The sequence below is a fragment of the Amblyomma americanum genome, chromosome 3 (genome assembly GCF_052857255.1).
Source record: "Amblyomma americanum isolate KBUSLIRL-KWMA chromosome 3, ASM5285725v1, whole genome shotgun sequence".
In the NCBI taxonomy this organism is placed as follows: Eukaryota; Metazoa; Arthropoda; class Arachnida; order Ixodida; family Ixodidae; genus Amblyomma; species Amblyomma americanum.
Window position 1 is genome coordinate 152,963,895 of NC_135499.1, and position 19,193 is coordinate 152,983,087.

A 19,193-nucleotide genomic window follows, 5' to 3' on the forward strand; every position below is an offset into this window, starting at 1 on the left:
GTTCAGTGTAAAAAACACTCTTGTTACAGAACTATGTGCTATAAAGAAGATTTATTAGAATCTGCACACACAACCATGCATGCACCCCTCTGCAGGCCAAAGCAGCCTTGCATAAACACAGTGAAGACTGCTAACATGCCCTTTACTCACGTCGATATCCCGTCGATGGCAACAAAAGCCAGCCTGTACTCATTGATCCTCAACATCATCTGCAGGCACCTCGCCACTGACTGAATGTAGTCGTTGTTCTGGACATAGAAAATAAAGTAACATTAAAGCAAACAGCAATATTATATAACTAGCTTAGTGTGATATACGGTAATAACATTTATTAAGTTCAGCTCTAACATGCATGCAGAAAATTGCAACATCCATAGGTTATGTGATTTCAATTGAATTTGGAAGCTAACATGCATGTTTGAACAGGAGTGTAAAAGACAGCATTAAGTGAACATTTATGCCTTGGGCCAAAGCTTGAAGTTGACTGTTCACTTTTCACAGAATACACACAACATTATGATCATTATGTTTTAACATGTAATGTTTTGACCGCAGCTTGGCAGCACATCCAAGGCTGCACACAGTATGAATATGTACCTTCAACCACTACAATACATTGCAGATTACAGGAAAAGAAGTTGCGTATTGCTTGCCATGAGCAAGAGTAGCAAGTGCACAGAAATATGGCATACAGCACAATGACGAGTTCTGGCATGCTGTACTAAGCAAACACCTATCTGATGAGGGAAAAAATGAAGTAATTTGTGCTTTTGATTACTTGAAGCAATGGATAAGAATATTTCCACGTCAAATGTGAATGAGCAGAACATATAACCAATAACTAAATGCCCACTTGTACAGGTCCTTATGACCACAAAAAGATCTCACACCATACATCTTCCCCTCATGGCTCGCAACATTGTAATGGTAACATTTCCAGCAGGTTGAAGAAAAGTAGCAATAAAGTGTCCGCTGCAGTAACTGCTCTTAGCCTTCTGATAAGAAAACTGAGCCATTGAGCATGCTGTGCCACCTACCGGCATGCGAAGTTGGTCCTTGAGCCAAGTGAGGTAGTGCTGCAGGTCAGAGCCCTCCATCAGTTCCCGGCTCCAGCAGGCAATCTTGGCAATGATGCGACTTGTCTAGCAACCGGAGACAATGAGGACAAAGCACGAGCGCACCAGGTGAATCAAGATGTCCAGCATCACAGCTCCAGGAACACCATTACGCACAAGTACATTCACTCCAACACAAATTCAAACGGGTGCATGCAAATGTCCATAGCATAGTTGCAAGACCTGGAACACTTGCATCACTTGAATGCAGTTCAATTTTTTGTTTGTTTGTTTGTTTCTGTGGTTTAACGTCACAAAGCTACTGAGGCTATGAGAGGCACTGTAGAGAAAGGCTCCGTATAATTTCAACTACCTGGGGTTCTTTAACATGCACTGACATCACACAGTACAGGGGCCTCTAACTTTAAATGCGACCGCCTCGGTGAATGCTGTCCAATGCATGGCGATTACCAATCAAATATATCTATAATGCAATGCATAATGAAAACAGTCATCATTTCTGGTTGTTGAAATGTAAATTTCTTTAACATATTAATCACCATAATGAGAGCACCCTCAAAATTTTTGTAGAATTTAAGTAACGAGAAAGTATGGTATATTTCACGGCCTGAATTAGGCTTGCTTCGGCCTGCCAGCAGCAAACAGGCGGCTATGCAAGACCTTACCTGATCTAACTGCATGAGCTTAGTTTGAGAAAAACGAGGTTTGAAATAAAAGAAGATGGCACGCAACTACCAGCAACTTATTTCGTGCACCATGTGAAAGGACGACTACATGCAGAAGGCACTGTTGAACCTAGCGAGCATAACGTGCACATTCAAGAGTAATAACTATAAACCTTAGCTTATTTTCTCAGCTTCAGGTCACAAAATGTCACAACTGGATCAACATCAGTAGCAAAAATCTCATCAAAAGAGTTGCTTCATACTGCTGCCGTTTGTGAGTCCTGAAATGACAAAATGAACTAGGAACAGATTCTGACATGGTCCATACCATGTTAATGATGAAGCCATCTGGGCGGTTCAGCAAGTTCAGGAACTGGGTCCAAACAGGCTCTTTTTTCTTGCGGGCGTATTCCTTGAAGATCTCCACACGTGACTTGTCTTCCTGCAATACACAAGGGCGCCATATTTACGTTCATGGTTGGAAAACTAGGGCATAACATTTGTAGCTCAGTACTCATTATCATACATCAACCCACTCAGAGTAAACTGGAAAACTTTCATGCTCAGAGAGATGCATAAAGTCATTAAAGATATTGCCTAGCCAAGACTGCTACTTGCGGTTTCACTCAGTACTGAATTCAAATCACTCAGGCAAAGGGCTTCACGTAAAATTAGCAGCAGGTAAAAATGACTACTGTTGCCTGGAATCTGCTACACAATTATTGGCACTGAAACACACTTAGCAAGCAAGCAATGCAAAATATTTCTAAAAACAATTATTTTTTCACTGAATTAGTCATTGCACAGCAGCACTCGCATGAGCAAACCTATGCTCCAATGACTACCAGAAATAAATAAAAGAGAAAATGCACAGTTAATTGATGAAGGGTTGTAGTACATGATACCTGGAGCATCTCATCAATCAGGATGAGGATGTACTGAATTGTCTGGTCACGCGAGATGTGTCCCAACATGTTGAAGAAGGTTTTGGCTGACTGAAGCCGCTGTTGCTTGAGCAAATTAGCCCTGCTCTCTGGTGTTGACTGGTCCAGGGCCACGATAAAGTTGTAGTCCTCCTGTGTGATCATCTGGCTCCTGCACGACACACATCGCAATGCAGCCTATTGGTAAAATTTTAAAAATTCTCGATCTGCGTCACTCAAGAGCTTGAAGGCTGTCTGGTTCACCATTTAACAGATGAGATTTTTACCAGCGTAGGGAAACTCGAGAGAATCACCACACCACCAGAAAACATGCTACTCACAAGTGGTAGTCAGGTAACAGATGTCCTCGCCTAGCTATGTATTTAAAAAAGAAGGAGTAATGGTTCGATTTCAATAAAGCACTGCATGCCGGCTGCTGGAAAGTTACATTGTATTCTATAGAGCTGGGCTATTTAAATCGTACTAAATAGGAACCATAGCAACAGGCTCTGAATCATAAAACTGTATTGTGAAAAGTTACATTCGCTTACCAACATGTAATTTAAGAGGCTCATGCCATCTATCCTAAACTCAACATGATGCGCACATGGTGTGGCCTCATCAATGAGCCTGCGTGTTTTCTTCACGGATTTTCATAGTCTCACATCACTTATGGAGAAGCCAAACGGCTTGCAATGCGAGCAGCTTCTGCGGTGCCTCAAATACGGCCATCAAGACCGATTCGTCACATGAAACTGCAGTAGAGTAACAACGCAAGGATGTGCATGCAATTGTGCCCAGAAAAAAGAAGAAAAAAAAGAAAACATTTTTACTCACTGAAGGTAGGATTGCCAATTGACTCTTTGCTGCCGTATTTCGTTCGCTCTCTGGTGAAGAACACTGGTTGCAGCCACCACACCTAAGGAAAGCAAAATAACCGCATCGTCACGGTAATGTTTCTGGTGCGAAAACGAAAGTGAAGTACGCAATAAGTGTTCACGTCCAACAACCTTTGATAATGTTTTAAACAAAACATTAGTGCTGCACGATAGTTACGCTCTTGTCTTTTTACCTAACTCTGTTATAAATGTTCAAGCACACATGAAAACAGACTTTTTATAACCAAAACGGTTCCAGTTGACTGCGATGGTTTAACAATCGATTGAGCATGTAGAGGCGTGCTTAAAATGCATGCGGAAATTGAAAGAAATATTTCAACAAGACTTCGTTTGTTACATAACGGTACTGCGAATTCCGACAGAGTCAATCGCAGGCGTTCACAACGGGAATCGCACTTTCTTCCGCGGTTCTTCATCGACCGCGATAACCACGATTATGCGCTGACTGGAATAAAAGAAACGAATGCAGACGGAGCGTTAATAAAGAAAGGCATTAAGTGAAGTTACGAACCTCCATCTTCGAAATCATCCGGCAATCCCGTCAATACGGAACCTATATCCGCACTCAAAGACATTTTTTAGTGCGGGTGCTGGTAACAGCAGCAGACGTCACGTGAGGCCGGAGCGACACGGCACACCCCGCTCTTGGATAGAAATCAAATCCTAGGAGGGCACCGCAACTGCGAGGGCTTGTTTGCAGCTTACAACCGAAGCGGTATACGACGGTTAGGATAAAACCTAAAAAACAACCTTGCCGGACCCGTGCTTGCACGAAACAAGCAGCAATAAACACGGAACTGACGGTGCTCCGACTCCGGTAAGCACCAGTCAGCTGACGGCCAGTTTTGGCGGCGTGGTCGCACGGTAGCGCTAGCTTCGAGTCAAAAATAATAACGGCACACTTTTCATACGAAAACATTTGTATCATATATCAATTCAAAGCGTTTTTGAACATATTGATGTTAGTTGCTTTAAGCGGCTATTTTTCATCAAAATAACATCGGCTGAAAGCCGATAGTTAGGCGCTAAATTCAAATGCGCGTTGTGAGTACCGACATCTCAAGCGTAACTGCGATGCCACCTGCAATAAACTGAAGTTCTTGCTGTGAAGAAATATGGTCATGTTTGCACAGAGAAGCGTCGAGATACGACTCGGTGAGCTCCATAAAGAAGGCGAAAGCTGGCCACTCCTTTTGCGCAACGCACGAGAGTATTTCGAGGTACCTGGAGTACGATCCTATCAAACTGGAACTCTGTGAGGTGAGCTGAAGTACAGAAAAATTGAACAGAGAAGTTTTCATCGGGTCAACTGCCACTGAACGTCAATGAATCAGAGTAGACTGCGGTATCAAGAGGAGGAGAGGGGAAAGAGGGAGGGGGGGGGGGGGGCGTTTCAGAAAAAGTTCGGGATAATGTTGGGATGCTTCGAATCGGTGGATCTGCTTTTATATACGTGTTACGGGTGCATCCCTGGGAGGATGAACACATTTTCACTACAGACGCGAAAACACATGCACGTCACGCCCAGATGGACGCGCATACACGTACACTGCAACACGTAGAAGCGTGCGTCACATTCCGCAGGTGCGCACTTGCACACAGGTGCACAGCTCAGTTGGCGCCTGGTTGAGGTAGGAAAAGAAACCTCGTCCATTATAGCACGGGGTAACCTCCCAGGCGTCGGCTTACATAGGACTCTGGGTAGCTCCGCTGTTGCACATAATTTCCTTTAGCTTCGACCGCATTAGAGGCGCACTGACGCGGACCAAGAGAGACGAACACCATGAGGTGCTTATGCGGTGTCGGTAAGCGCTGGAACTGCTCTGTAAGTTACTCTGCCACGCCTGTATGGCAACCAACGACCAGCCACACCTCTTAAAAGGTTTATTTACCTTAACCTCATAACAAGCTGGTGCACATTCATTTGAACAACGTACAAAACAACACCTCATATAAGCATGCATAATCCCTGCTAATGTCAACATAATATGCGGCTTTGTATGCTTGCGTTCTAAAAAGTAAACGTACGTCATGGACAAAAGTTTGATGAATTTTGCCTTCTTAAATTCACAAGACGACTACGATTAAGACTCGCGCCAAGACCGCAAACAGAGTTGCACGGCGCTGCATGCACCCATGCATGCTACGTTACCATGGTCGGGCCCGGACGGTCCTTGGGAGGCCTGCATGGCGTGCTCGGAGGTCTCGGCAGGGCTGCCCGCCAACAGCTGTAGGGTGGTCTTCAGAAGCGAGCTGAATCTGGACCGCAGAATCGTGGTGCTTATCGACGACACAAACGCGGAGCTACAAACCACCACGGAAAGGGCTTCTTCTGCTTCCTCTCCTTGTTGGCAGCGACGGCACGTGCTAACGCGGGTGCTTCTTCTTCTTCTTCTTCTTAGTAAGCATGGCACATACCCACGCAGGGTGATTGGCCAAGGTTCAGTAGATAATCCCAATGAGGTATTTGCGCGGGGAAAAATAGGCGTGAGAAGACTAAATCATTATAAAAATCGGAACAGTCAAATGAATTAAAGAAATATTAATTACCAGGAATAGAATAGAGCATTTTTGGAGATGCGACAAAATTTTGTATACAGCTAACAAGGTAATCGATCAGTTGCACTTATGTAATCATGAAGGTAGCCGCAGACACTGCTTAACGGGAATCCCTTTGCGCTACTGCTATCCTCGCATCGTCGTCTATGCGGCGAATCGGCCGAAATATACCAGGTATTTCAGCGAACACTTTTAAAATATAAAGGAGAAATCTTTCGGGAACAACCCGTCAGCCGCGGCGGATGTAAGTTACAAAGAGGAAGTTTGCGCTATAGTTGGTGAACGATCACAATGGAAACCAGCGCAAAAAAGAACGAAACAGAAAGACACAAACACAAAGACAAGACAGCGGTTGTGGTCTCTCCCCTCTTGTCTTTGTGTTTCGTTCTTTCTTGCGCCGGTTTCCATCGTGATGTAACGGTCACCAACGGTCGGTCTGGGAGAGCTATGAAGCGATCCTTTCTCCACACCATGCAAAGGCACACCCCAGGGATCAGTTATCTCACCAATCCTATTCAACGTGGCGATGATCGGGCTAGCAAGGCAACTGGAAAGAATACCGGGAATTCAACACGCGATGTACGCGGACGACGTCACGGTATGGGTTACCCAAGGCTCGCTCGGGGAGAAACAGGACAGGCTACAGGAAGCGGCCTCCTGCGTGGAGAACTACACCAGGGAAAGAGGTCTCAAATGCTCGACCGAGAAGTCAGAGCTTCTGAGGGTCGGAAGGCACCCCACCATGGCAGACCTAGAAGTCCGTCTAGAGGGGCAGAAAATCCCAGAAAAGGACATGATAAGGGTGCTGGGTATGTGGCTGCAAAGGAGTGGGAAGTGCAGCCACACCATTAGCCTAATAAGTAAAGCAGCAGAGCAGGTAGGACGAATGATCAGCAGGGTCTCACACAGGAGATATGGCATGAAAGAAGAGGACACACTCAGACTCGTTAACAGCCTGATAGTCAGCCGTGTCACATACTCCTTGCCCTACCAAGTGACAACGAAGACAGACAGGGAGCAGATAGATGTAATCCTGAGGAAGGCATACAAGATCGCTCTCCATCTACCCAGGAATACATCAAACGAAAAATTGCTCCAACTAGGAATCAGCAACACCTTTCACGAACTGGGAGAAGCCCTGCTCAGAGCGCAAACTATGAGACTCCGAGGCACGCCAACAGGCCGGGCGCTACTGAAAAGGATAAGGGTGGATACACAAGGTCACATGGACAGGCACCAGGACGTCCCAGACGGAATCAGGGGAATACTTAGGGTAGCCCCCCAGCCTAGGAATATGGATCCGAACCTGCACGAGGGCAGACGGAAAGCGAGAGCCGAGTATGTGGAACGGGGACTGGCCCAACTGGAAAGCACAGTCTATACGGATGCGTCACTGTACCTAACCGGGAGGAAACGCACGGCCGCAGCGGTGGTGGTCACTCACAAGGGAGACCTGGTTACATGCGCAGCAGCCGGGGCTGCGGACGCAACAGAGGCTGAGGAGATCGCCATAGCCTTGGCGGTAGCTAATGGGTCCAGGGAAAACAAATTCCAAAATATACTTACTGACTCGAAGGAGGCATGCAGAAACTACATTAGAGGGAGAATAGGTAGCGTGGCCCTAAACATACTCAGAAAGGTAAAATGCTTGGATAGAAAACACATACACAACCTGATATGGATACCCGGGCACGCAGGCATTAAGGGGAATGAGAAGGCGGACGGCCTCGCTCGCGAGTTGAGTTTCCGAGCGGGGCAACCGGACGACTTCTACACCCAGGCCGGCGACGGTTGGTACGCGGAGCACCCGGGCCTATACAGGGGCATGAGATATAGGTACCCACCGCCACACAGGGCGCTAACAAAGGAGAAGGCGACCGGGTGGCGCAGGCTGCAGACGGGTGTTTTTCCCAACCTACACCTACTGAACAAGATATTTCCAACACAGTACAGAGCCACATGCCCTTGGTGCGGGGCGGTGCCGACATTCTACCACATCACGTGGGAGTGTGAGCGAGACAGAACATTCCACCAACACGAACACCCGAGTGCGGAGCAATGGGAGAGCCGGCTCGTCAGCAGCGAGCTCACAGTCCAAAGGACCCTGGTGCAGCACGCTTGTGAGGCAGCGCGGCTCAGCGGAGCCCTGGAATAGGGGCCCGACCTTGCGAGGACAGGACCCGGGACCGCCTGAGACGAGGACGACGCGGGTCCTGCAGCCGCGAATTCTTTAAAAGATCCAATAAAGTTTGCTTACCTTACCTTACAATATGAAATTACCCTAATTAGGGAGCTAAACAATTAAAATTCACTAAACAACTTCAATTAGCATAGTATAGTGGTTAGTGACAGTTGGGAGTTCAAAGCCATGGACGAAACGATGCTTTATTTGTTTCTGAAACGAAAGAAAAGCCGTTTTCTAAAGCTTGCAGCGCTAGGATATCCGGCGCTTTAATTCCGCACAAAACCGAAACTGAGCGCATGAGGTGTTCAGGGCGCTCGGTGTAGATGGTGTAAACGCAACGCCCTCTGATGACACGTGTGTTCAATGACTACGGCGCCAAATTCGAATTGCCTGCCCCATTGCATCGTGGCATGCACTTCCTATTGCTCCGTCGCTCTCTAAAGTAACGACCACGAAGGTGGCGATGACTATGCTTTTTCTTGCGCTAAGCGGCGTAGGAAAACGATGCGCTCGATCGACGTGGCACAAGAGCGCAGGCTGATCGAATTGGACGCCGTAGGCACTGTAGCACGTCATCAGGGGGCGCTGCGGTTGCACCGAGCTTCAGTTTTTCTGCTCACCCGGCGGGACTTTAGAGAATGATTTTTTGCCCGTCTAAAAGACTGATACGCATAATCTTATTCATGGCTTGGAACTCCGCGACATGGTAAAAAGTTAATCGTTGAGTTTAGTTAATTAGCTACCTAATTGTGATGGTTTGCTTTTGAAAAGAGTTTATTTGTGTTTCGAACTCTATAATTTTAGGAACTGTTGAAGGTGTTCGCTGAACATCCGGTATAACTCCAGAGAAAAACGTTGCATAATTTGGAGGAGTTTGGAGAGTAAGCGAAGGAGTAGAGGCGATATTTAACATTACGATACCTTCCATTTCGATACGCATGCGTGTAGGTCTCGCGACCTGTGTCCCTTCACATCTTCGCCATTTTATCGCGGCTTGTCGACATATTGTCGAACTAGCAAGCAATCTTATTGCTAAGTGTAGATATACACAGGGGCTCACAAAAGTTTTCGCAACACGCAAACCGCAAAAAAAAAAGTAATGCTTTGTGAGTGTAAGCATGTTGCCACAAACTCGAAGGTTTAAATATATATATACCCCGTTTCCTCCGCAGTGCACCTCTCAAACCAGGCGTGAACGAGCAGTACTTTTTCAAAACCGAATGGAATGAATAGTGAAGTTTTGCTACCAAATCGAATAAGAGTAATTTAGCTCAGCACGAAATGAATGGTGAAGGAACCGAATCGAATACGAATCGAATAATCGTACGAATATTCGCTACTTGTGGCGAATGTTCGCTAGTTATAGCTAACGAGGGAAAACAGCGACGTGATAGCGGCGACATTGCCATGGAGTGTTAGCTAAAACTCTGCAAAGACGCAGTTTTGATCCCTATTAGGGGCCCGACCCCGCTTTTTCACACACACACACAAAAAACCTTTGCTACCGATGATGGCAGCGTATTCTAGCGCCACATATCGGCAGATTAGAGAAAGAGAGAAAAACCTTCCCTATCCGTCCTGTGTCTGGGTCGCTAACTAAAGAGGTTCGAGCTATGAGCCAGGCTTCTGAGGTCGGGGATCGTGGCAGAGCTTACAAACCATTTACCTAGTCGCGTCGCGCAACCTTGGAGTTAATGTATATATGATGAATATGAACTCCGCCGCTTGAAATGACTGCGTCGTTATTTGAAGCCTATTCGGGAATCTAGGATACTAATCGAACAGATTGGAATAATTTGGAGTCTTCACTATTTGATTCCTCCAGCAAATCGAATAGAAATAAATTCGATTTGAGGTTAGAAAATTTAGAATATTCGCGCATCCCTATACTCGAAGCCAGTCCGCACTCCCAGGTTTGGAATAAATTGATTTTTCTCGTAACTTCAGTGTTCTTAAAACATTTGTGGGCTACGTGTGGTCATATACCGACCTCGGATTCGTCGATGGAGATATTGGCAGACACTGAATATCCACGCGTTGCACTTTTCGTTCTTTGCACATTGTTCTCACCCGTATCTGCCTGCCGACAGGAGAAACAAGACCGCTGGATCCATTCGTGTGAATTAGTGACAGTGCCATGTGGCTTTGCTCGTCAAGAGGCCGTATATAGCTGTCATCCTTGACGCATCTTCCATATAAGGAGCCTTCGTAGTGTACGGTCTTCGGGCCTTAGCTCATTGAAGGTGTTAGACTGAAGGTATTTCCTCCCAGCGCCTGGCAGTCTGTCTCAGGAGACTTCGCAAATAGTCTCGAAATACAAGCATAACTGGTGGCGTTCAAATTACCTCGGTTGGTGTTGCATAAAACTGCTGCGCATTTGCATTATAGTGTGCTGGACATTAACAATAATAGTCTAGTACACCACATCTTCGTTTTAAGGTGCAACAACACATGAGTGCGTGCGTGTGTTAGTATTCTTTTAAAGTTATTTAGACTGTTTCCTCCTGAGCGAGACTAAGGCATATATCAGGCTGCTGCAATCACGGTTACCAAATGTAGCTTCGAGGAAGTTTATTTGTTTATAGTTTACCCACCTCAGCCCTCACGCATTCGCTAACTCCCAGACTGAACTGACAGGCGTTTCTGTGATCTGCGTTACAGGGCACAGCGTAACTATGAAAAGTTAAAGCGAAACAAAGCAAACATATAAACAGGTTCTTGACCGTATACATCACACGAGGCAGCAGCTAGAGCTCCTTCGGCCCGCATGCTCAATGTGCTCGGCGAATAAATAAACGCAGAGAGTGACAGCCGTGGAAAGTTCCCCGCCACATGTATTCAACATTTACCCGCGTCATCCACGCAATTTTGCAGGTACGATGAGGCCAGACGCTGGGCAAACGGGCCCGTATGTAGAGTTAGATCCTGGCAGTGCGGCAAGCAGTGCGTACGCACCCTTTGAGCGTCCAAGCCAACCATGCATCTGACTGCGGCGGTAATCGCCCTGCTCTTAAAGGCGATGTCTGCCTCCGCGTTGCCGCATGCGCTGACGAACCAGGTAAGCCCTAATGTCGATTACGAGCTGACCTTTAACGCGCCAGCAGAAAGACCTTTCATCAGGACGTTACCGTAACGACATGCGCGCTGTGTGTGGGAAGGTGTTCAATAATTTTAATCTAGTGAACTTTAGTCTATTCATTTAAGCAAGGAATTAAAAACTATTATCATTAAAAGCTATCATTAAATTCGTGGTGCCAAAGTTGCGGCATGGTAATTAACTTCAAAAAATCCACATACACTCACGTAAGTAAAAAACAGAACCTTCTCAGATTTGAATATAATATAGGAGAAAATGCCTTGGTCGAGGTACAGAGTTTCTGATACTTAGGGGTGACAGTGACGCAAAATCTAGACTGGAGTTTTCACATTGATAATATCTATTCAAGAGCTTACCAAAAGCTCTGCTTTCTTAGGAGAAAACTACCAGATGCGACTAAAGAAATTAAATTGGTCGCCTATAAAACGTTTATACGACCAGTTCTGGAATATGCGAATGCTGTGTGGAGCCCACACCAAAAATGCTTAAACAAGAAGGCGGAAAGAATTCAGCGCATTGCAGCACGTTTTATATGCTCCAAGTATCGCCGTACTGACTCGGTTACAGAGATGATGCAGCAGTGTGAACTGGAAACGCTGGAAATTAGAAGGATAAAACATCGACTCAAACTTTTTTTTCCAGATAATGCAAGGAGCATTAAAAATAAATAAAGAACATTATGTGAAAGCGCCTCTAAAACGTGGTTCCCGAAAAAAACACAGCAGGGTACTACAACCTATTAACGCACGTACGGATGTATACCGGTATTCCTTTTTTCCTAATGTTATCGAATTATGGAACAAACTGCCAAGTGATGTTGTGGAGAGTGCGAACGTGCAACAATTTGAGCTAGGTGTCGATATGTTTTTGAGAAATGGAGTACAAAGTTTGAATTCTGATTCGTGATTGCTTATTGAAGTGCTTATGAAATGTATTTGTTTTTGTCCCCTCCCTGTAACGACCCTCATGAAGAGTTAACAGTACGACCAAATAAATAAATAAATAAATAAATAAATAAATAAATAAATAAATAAATAAATAAATAAATAAATAATGTTTGCAAAGTCCTCCTTGCCAGGAGAGCATAAGTTCTCGATATAGTAGCCAACGATATCGTGCCCTTGCGCCTCAGGTGCACATCGGTCTGGCCATGTCTTCGTAAAATTAAAGAGAACGACAGTTGAAGACATATACGACGCAGTGCACTGGACACCGATTCGTCGGAGGCGAGGAGAGTACCCTTTAGCTGTTCCTATCTGTGGAACAGCCAAGTCCAATGGCACGATGTCCGCACTGTGAAGTGCAGTGCGACTGCAGGTCTATGCGTGAGCAAAGAGACTCCGTGAAATTACAGAAAGACGGGGAAACCTGACTCTAAGAGTGATCATTTCATAAGCAATCACTGCTGCTCAGAAAGTATAGAACAGCTATCTCCAAGCTGGCAAGCGCTTTGTTGTTGCTGAACCAGAAGTATTTTGCAAATATCACCAAATTACCATTAATTAAATATAGCACTGCGCCCAATCAGCGAAACACCCGTTTACGGCAGCATAAATACGAAAACCAAGTGAAATGTACAAACAAACGTACACTAATTTCAGCTAGGTAGTTCGTGATATAGATACTTTTCAGCGCAAAAAAAAAAAGGCGCTGCTGGTATCGCGCCATTGTTCTTTTTCTTGCCAAGTCGTTTATGCGCTGTAAAGCCTCTTGTACGATGGAAGCGAACTTGCAAAGCTCCAGCCTTCCGAGTTCCGATCGACGCGTCATCTCGCGGGTGTTTCATGCAACCAGTTCCACCGCGGTCCCTTGATACACGGTCGGTCGCTGCCTATATGTTCGCGCAGTGGGACACCCTGCAGAACAGCCAGGTGGACCTCTCGGCACTGGGCCTGAGGCTCATCGAGGGCGACATGGCAGTGCGCTTCGCCGACTGGATCGAGAGCGACGTAGGCGGCAACGAGACCACCGACGAGCAGCATCAGCGCAAGGGGACGCCCTTCATCTGGAGGCGGTGGCCGCGCAGGACCGTCTACTACGACTTCCATTCGTGTGAGCATCAACTATATACAGACGGCGCCACGATGGAGCGCGGACCACACGTTCCACTGTGCAGGCGGCTGCAGGTGGCGTAAGAGGATTAGAAAGGCACGCAGGTTCTCGCCGCGCTACTGTTCTCTAAAATGGCGCCCACTGTGACGTGAAAGGGTAGAAGGTGTATTTGAGGAAAGGGTAAAAGGTGTATTTGAGGGGATACACCTATATGCCCGCGGCCTTCTGCGTATCGATAGTGTGAAAGGGATGAGGCGCGGCAGGACGTATAGATGCCTGAAGGTGATGGAGAACTTGGCATTTTTCTAGGAATAACGTACGCACCATCAGCCTCAAATGAAATGCGAGCAGACAAACGCGAGCACAAACAATCAAAAATGCTATAGGCTCTATACTCCGTCTCACAAGATGTTTGCAGCACTACGAAAGGTACAGCTCTCTCGTCCAATCAGGATGGCGCGCACTACATTAGTGTGTTCCTACGCGCCTGTGGCTCGATCCACCTGATGTCCAGGTGGCTTCTTTCTACCTCTATTTATAGTAGCACCGAGCCACAGGTGTTCCACCGCGCAGCGCCGCGCCTTTCCTCAAAATCCAACTTTCAATTTTCAGTTTTCTCTCGCTTCTTTCCCTCCTTTATCTCTTCCTTTACGATGCGGTTCGGGTGTCCACCGAGATATTGTCTTTCTTCTTTCCCTCCCTCCTTTATCCCTTCCTTTACTGCGCGGTTCGGGTGTCCACCGATATATGTGAGACAACCAGGGTACTGTTCTCATCAGTTCCTCTGTTGTCGCGTCGCAGTAAATTTCAGTAATCGTGTCATGTGCATATAAATTTATTTACTCCAGCGTGCCGAGGCAGCCGAGTGTCGATGGTGGCGAAATGCAAAACAAGCCCATGTGCTGCGCGAGAGGCAACGCACGTTAAACGGGTTCGATCATCTCATCGTCCTCATAACAACTGAATTCAGCACTGCTGGTTGTGTCGTCCTGCAGGTTGACAACAATGGCCGGTCCCTGGTCAACAACATCGTCGATGATGTGGTCCAGTTTTCTCATCACATCTTCCTCACTGATAATATGCTGCACGTAATTCTTCCATTTCTCAACAGTCACTTGCGTGATGCCTTGCCAAACCAGAGGCTCGACGTCTTGGAGCTTAAACGTCTTGTTTTGGCTGGCCACGAAACCCTTGACGTCGCTCCAGACAAGCTCTATCGGGTTCAGTTGGCAGTGGTACGGTGGCAGGCGCCCAACGAGATGGCCAGCAGCTTTAGCAATGCAGTCGACACGGTATTGCTCCCCACCTGTGTTCACATTGCTGACAAGCTGCATGAGCTCGGCCTTCACCATGCCGCTGCTCCACGCGACACCTTTTCCGGACAGCCAAGCCTGTATGTCCTTTTTGAGGCTACTCATCCGCGGCACTTTATCCTGCTTCACAGAATGATTATGGCGCGTTGTCCATCACTATAATGCTGCCGGGTGGTAGTAGTGGGAGAAGTCTCCTGGAGAACCAGTTTTCGTAGTGTTCCCCGTTCATTTTCTCGTGGTAATCGCCCGAGTTTTTCTTCGCTCGGAAAACTTCCGCTGCGCCTTCGACAAAACCTTGCTCACTACCGCAATGCGTCACAATAAGCCTGCCACCTTTGCCACTGGGGTTTTGTAGACCAGTCGACAGTCCGGATCGATGCGCTTGGTGTGCAGATTGGATGGTGCAGTCAGTCCACACTCGACTTCGCGTGTGGCCGGCGTTAACCCACGTTTCGTCGGTGAAGAAAATAGGCCTGCCCTGGCGTCGCAGCTCCGCTATCTGGCGCAGGTACCGGCGGCGACACTGCACAATGTGCGTCGCTTCGATTAACATCGCATTCCGAGAGCGCTTCTTATATCGGAAGCCAAGTTTCTTCAACATCCTCTGCATTGTCGCTGCGGACACGGTCGGTAGCGTTTCGTCCTCTTCGAAATGCGCAACCACCAACCACCTTCGCGATAGTTGGAATTTCCCCTCTTTGGAAAAAGGTGTGTGCCACCCTTCGCAACACGCTCAGGTCAAAATCGTCCAGCTTCTTCGTCCGCTCGCGGCCTCTTCCGCCAGCACGCTTCTTCGGTGACAACACTCGGCCCGCGTTCAACGTCTCCGTTGTCCACTTGTAAAGCGTTCGCTCGCTCACCTGCGTGAGTTTTGCCGTCCTCTTGATGAGCGCATTTGTACTCCAACTGCCCCCGCACTCGACGCGAAGCGCTTCAAGAACATTTAAAGCCACCTGCTTCGCCTGCTTGGGGAAACAGCGCACTGTCGGTGTAGAGCACACAGGAGACACAACAGACCCGTCCGACGCCATGTTGGAAAGTGGCGACGCATCACTACCTCGCAGCAGGCCTCCGCAGAGCTGTGTCCGTACGGGCTTTGTCTGGTAATTTCACCAGTGATTGAAACACTCCCTACCATTTAAATATACCTGTCCAAATCATGTTTTTAGTTGCAATGCTTATTGTTTTGATTAATAGTCATACACTCCTCAAATATTCGAGGGACTATTTTCTGCGTTTCTGCAGCCCTGATTGGACGAGAGAGCTCTACCTTCCGTAGTGCTGCAAACATCTTGTGAGACGAAGTATAGAGGAAATACAAGCGTGGCCTATATATTGTTACGCCGATTACGCATCCAGCACCTCCACCAAGTTGCTAGGGGGGGGGGGGGGGGGTTAGCGGGAGAATGGATGAAAGCAGGGAACGGCCAGCGTGAGGCTAACCACAGCCCGAGCACTCGCGCTTGAACCTTGTTTTCTACCCTGCGCACAGCGCCATGCCACGCAGCGTATAATTGGCGTAACAATTTTAACACTTCCAAAGAGCGGTTTTTACACCTTCAATGCGAAAATCAACCGCTCTCTGCCTCCCTGGTGTAATATTTTCCAGTTTTGCAGTTCGCATTTAAATTCTCTTGTTCGCGTTTCACTTGACGCCGCTAGCACGTTCCACGGTGTGCACCAGTACCTATAAAGCGTGCGCAGTAAGCATGGTGTAGTAAGCGCAGACAGGAATGTAGCTACTGCAATGGCGCTATTATTTGTGCAAGCATGGTCTCGAAAGTCAAGGTTCGACGTTCGCCCACAGAAACGGATTGCTGAGTAGCGCATAGGCAGTGCGAATGAGCATGTACCCAGAGGTGGGGATTAATCTTGCACCGAAATGTCCCTAGCTCTCCACGAGGCACACAGGAACTCCCCAGAACACATACGTAATCACACCGAATACGGCCAAACTCGCCACACTAGCGCTACCCGCGCGACAAAAAATTGTGTGTACACCATACGCCACTGTCAGTGCGAACTCGCGCCAAACAGTGCGCTTCAGTTATGACTGCACTGTGCTTGTGCAGCAAGTGGTTGAGCACACGCTATTGGTAAATTCGAAATGCAAATTCGGAGAACTTTCACGCCAACTTTTCCTGCCCGCTTGCTCATAACAGTCTCTCTCTCTATCTCTGGGATTGTAACATTTTACATGGGCTCGAGATCTGTCTGCACACTCATGTTTGTTTTTTTATCTACGCAAAGCAGTGGCTGAAGTCAGTGCAGTGCTGAGGATCAGTAAGCGAGGCGCTAAGCGTGCCGATGAGCGGCCGGATCGCGCTCAGGACAAAATAAAAAAGAAGATTGTTTTGAGACTTGCATAGTATTCCGCTCTCTGAAGCTTTCCCCACTTCGTAGTTTCTATTTATTTCCTATTCAGGGTAAGCTAAATGAAATTGGGATAATATACATACTGACTACCCAATGTAACGTGTGGCCTGTGGTTTTGGGGAAGGGGAAGATATGGTTGCGCAAATATTATCGCGGTAGCTGACTGCTCCTGGGAGGAGACCTGAACTGCTCCGTGAAGGAACCGATAAGGGGATGGAACATGGGATAGGCGGAGAGAAAGAGGTGCAGGCACATGCCAGGCATTGTACGTCCAGGAGGCGAGTCCGTTGGTATACACATTAAATGTGATCAAGAACGTTGTGTCGAAACACGTATAGCATGCACCTGTGCATCAAGACACCCGTGAGAACTGAACATTATCTGTCTATAATTAAATATCCCGCTCCAGCTTCGCCAACAGTGAGGCCGCTCGGTATACTGAAAAGCCTTTTTGCTTCGGTCCCTGAACCTTGTATATCCATATCCATGATCTTGCACTCTTAACACTAATACACCTGTTTAGGAGTAAGAAAAGGGAGTAATCTGTCCTTTAGCGCACACCCGTTTATAAAAGAGAGTACGTTAGCGGACAGCTTTTTACTCCTTTCGTGTTTGGAGTGTGGCAGAGAACAATGCAAACTGGACGGAACAGGAAATGAAGAGGAAGACAACACACGGTGCTGGATCTATATCATCTGTCTATCAGGTAGATTCCTCTGCTAGAATGAGAATTCAATGCTTTTAATTTCCTTTTTTTAATCTCCATTTTTAATACAAATCTGTGTCTACATCACAAAATTATCCAATTACTCCCTTCCTTGCCCATTAGTGTTTCTGTATCAGCAATGCACCCTGGCCAATCCCCCGCCGTGGGTATGTGCCATTAAGCCTGAGGTCATCATCATCATCGTCATCATCATCATCTATACCGACTTTGCTAAACTTCTGCCTTGCTATATCCATATCCCACTTGCCTCGTTGACACCACACGGTAAATTGTGCCGTGCCGAAGCGACGCGTGGGCTATGAGGGACGCAGTATAGTGGAGGGCTCCGTATTAATCTAGACCAGCAGGGGTTCTTTAACACGCGGTGATGCCGCACAACACAGGGACGCCTTCTGCATTTCTCCTCCAATTAAACGCTGCCACTCCGGATCCCTCCCACCGAGGCCCCACTGTCAAAACGCAGTGCAAAGATGAGGATGGTTATAAAGCATTTATTTCAATGTGATGGAATGGCAAAATATGAAAAATATTACTGAACAGTAGTTTTTGCACCTGCAGAGAAAAGCAGTAGCCGCGCCTCTCACGCATCATTCTCTCTAAACCACAGAAAATATAAAACCAGATGTGGGCAACCTCATGAGGTTTCGACCTCATCAGGTCGACCTCAACCTCAAAATGACCTCAACCTCACGTCGTGAGGTGAGGTTGAGGTGAGGTCGGCGACGGCTCGAAATTTTGTGAGTGAGGTCAGCAAATCAGACCTCCACCTCAAGCGTGAGTTTGAAGTTGAGTGAGGACGTCACTTTTGCAGTTGCCACGTCTTACTCCGACGAGTGCCCCATCCGAAGCGGAGTTGCAGCGCATCACCGCAATGTTCATGCAGTGATGACGCTTGGTGTTCGGTTTCCCCTGTTTGGCCAACCGGATGCCACAGTTCCCTCTTAGCTTCCGGTGCTGCGCCGTAATGCCCGTTCAGTCCGAGCCTACAGGAAGACGCACCCCACTGGTCTTCCCGGAAGGAGTGTTTCTGTCACAGCACGCCACTCTCCCTCCCCCTTGCCCCGCTGGCGTAGCACCCGGCTGCCTGCCGGTCGGCTCAAACTCCCGGGAGCGCGCAAAGCACGTAACTCACGTTGACCACCGGTAGCTTTGTTTGATGCCGCGAACAAATAAGTTCAGTACAACAAGCACGCAATAAATTCGTCTCAGCGCGGGTGGCCCCAAGCAAGACTGCTTCGTGTTCATGCTCGTTGCCGGCACTGACGTCATGGCCCTTGCCTTGCAGTCGAATAAAGGGGATCCTGCTGTACATTACAAGTTG

The 19,193-nt window shown here is 47.4% G+C and overlaps 2 protein-coding genes across 3 annotated transcripts in view; one reads left to right on the forward strand and one right to left on the reverse strand.

The window, feature by feature from the left end:
• VhaSFD (V-type proton ATPase subunit VhaSFD) overlaps positions 1 to 19,193 on the reverse strand; it is a 42,515-nt gene that overhangs the window by 12,746 nt on the left and 10,576 nt on the right. The window contains exons 1-6 of one of the 2 annotated variants that reach the window (XM_077658417.1): positions 4,075 to 4,404; positions 3,502 to 3,583; positions 2,647 to 2,836; positions 2,070 to 2,183; positions 1,038 to 1,142; positions 151 to 248 (exon numbers count right to left, since the gene is read on the reverse strand). In XM_077658417.1, the coding sequence (XP_077514543.1) occupies positions 151 to 248; positions 1,038 to 1,142; positions 2,070 to 2,183; positions 2,647 to 2,836; positions 3,502 to 3,583; positions 4,075 to 4,138 (653 nt within the window). In that variant the 5' untranslated portion in view covers positions 4,139 to 4,404. Of the gene's footprint in view, positions 1 to 150; positions 249 to 1,037; positions 1,143 to 2,069; positions 2,184 to 2,646; positions 2,837 to 3,501; positions 3,584 to 4,074; positions 4,405 to 19,193 lie in introns of those variants that run through there. The other variant, XM_077658416.1, reaches the window with a different exon arrangement.
• The window catches only part of LOC144125210 (blastula protease 10-like), a 61,079-nt gene continuing 52,903 nt past the window's right edge, over positions 11,018 to 19,193 (forward strand). Inside the window, exons 1-2 of the mRNA XM_077658418.1 lie at positions 11,018 to 11,365; positions 13,252 to 13,456. Of these exons, the coding sequence (XP_077514544.1) occupies positions 11,285 to 11,365; positions 13,252 to 13,456 (286 nt within the window). The 5' untranslated portion in view covers positions 11,018 to 11,284. The remainder of the gene's footprint in view (positions 11,366 to 13,251; positions 13,457 to 19,193) is intronic.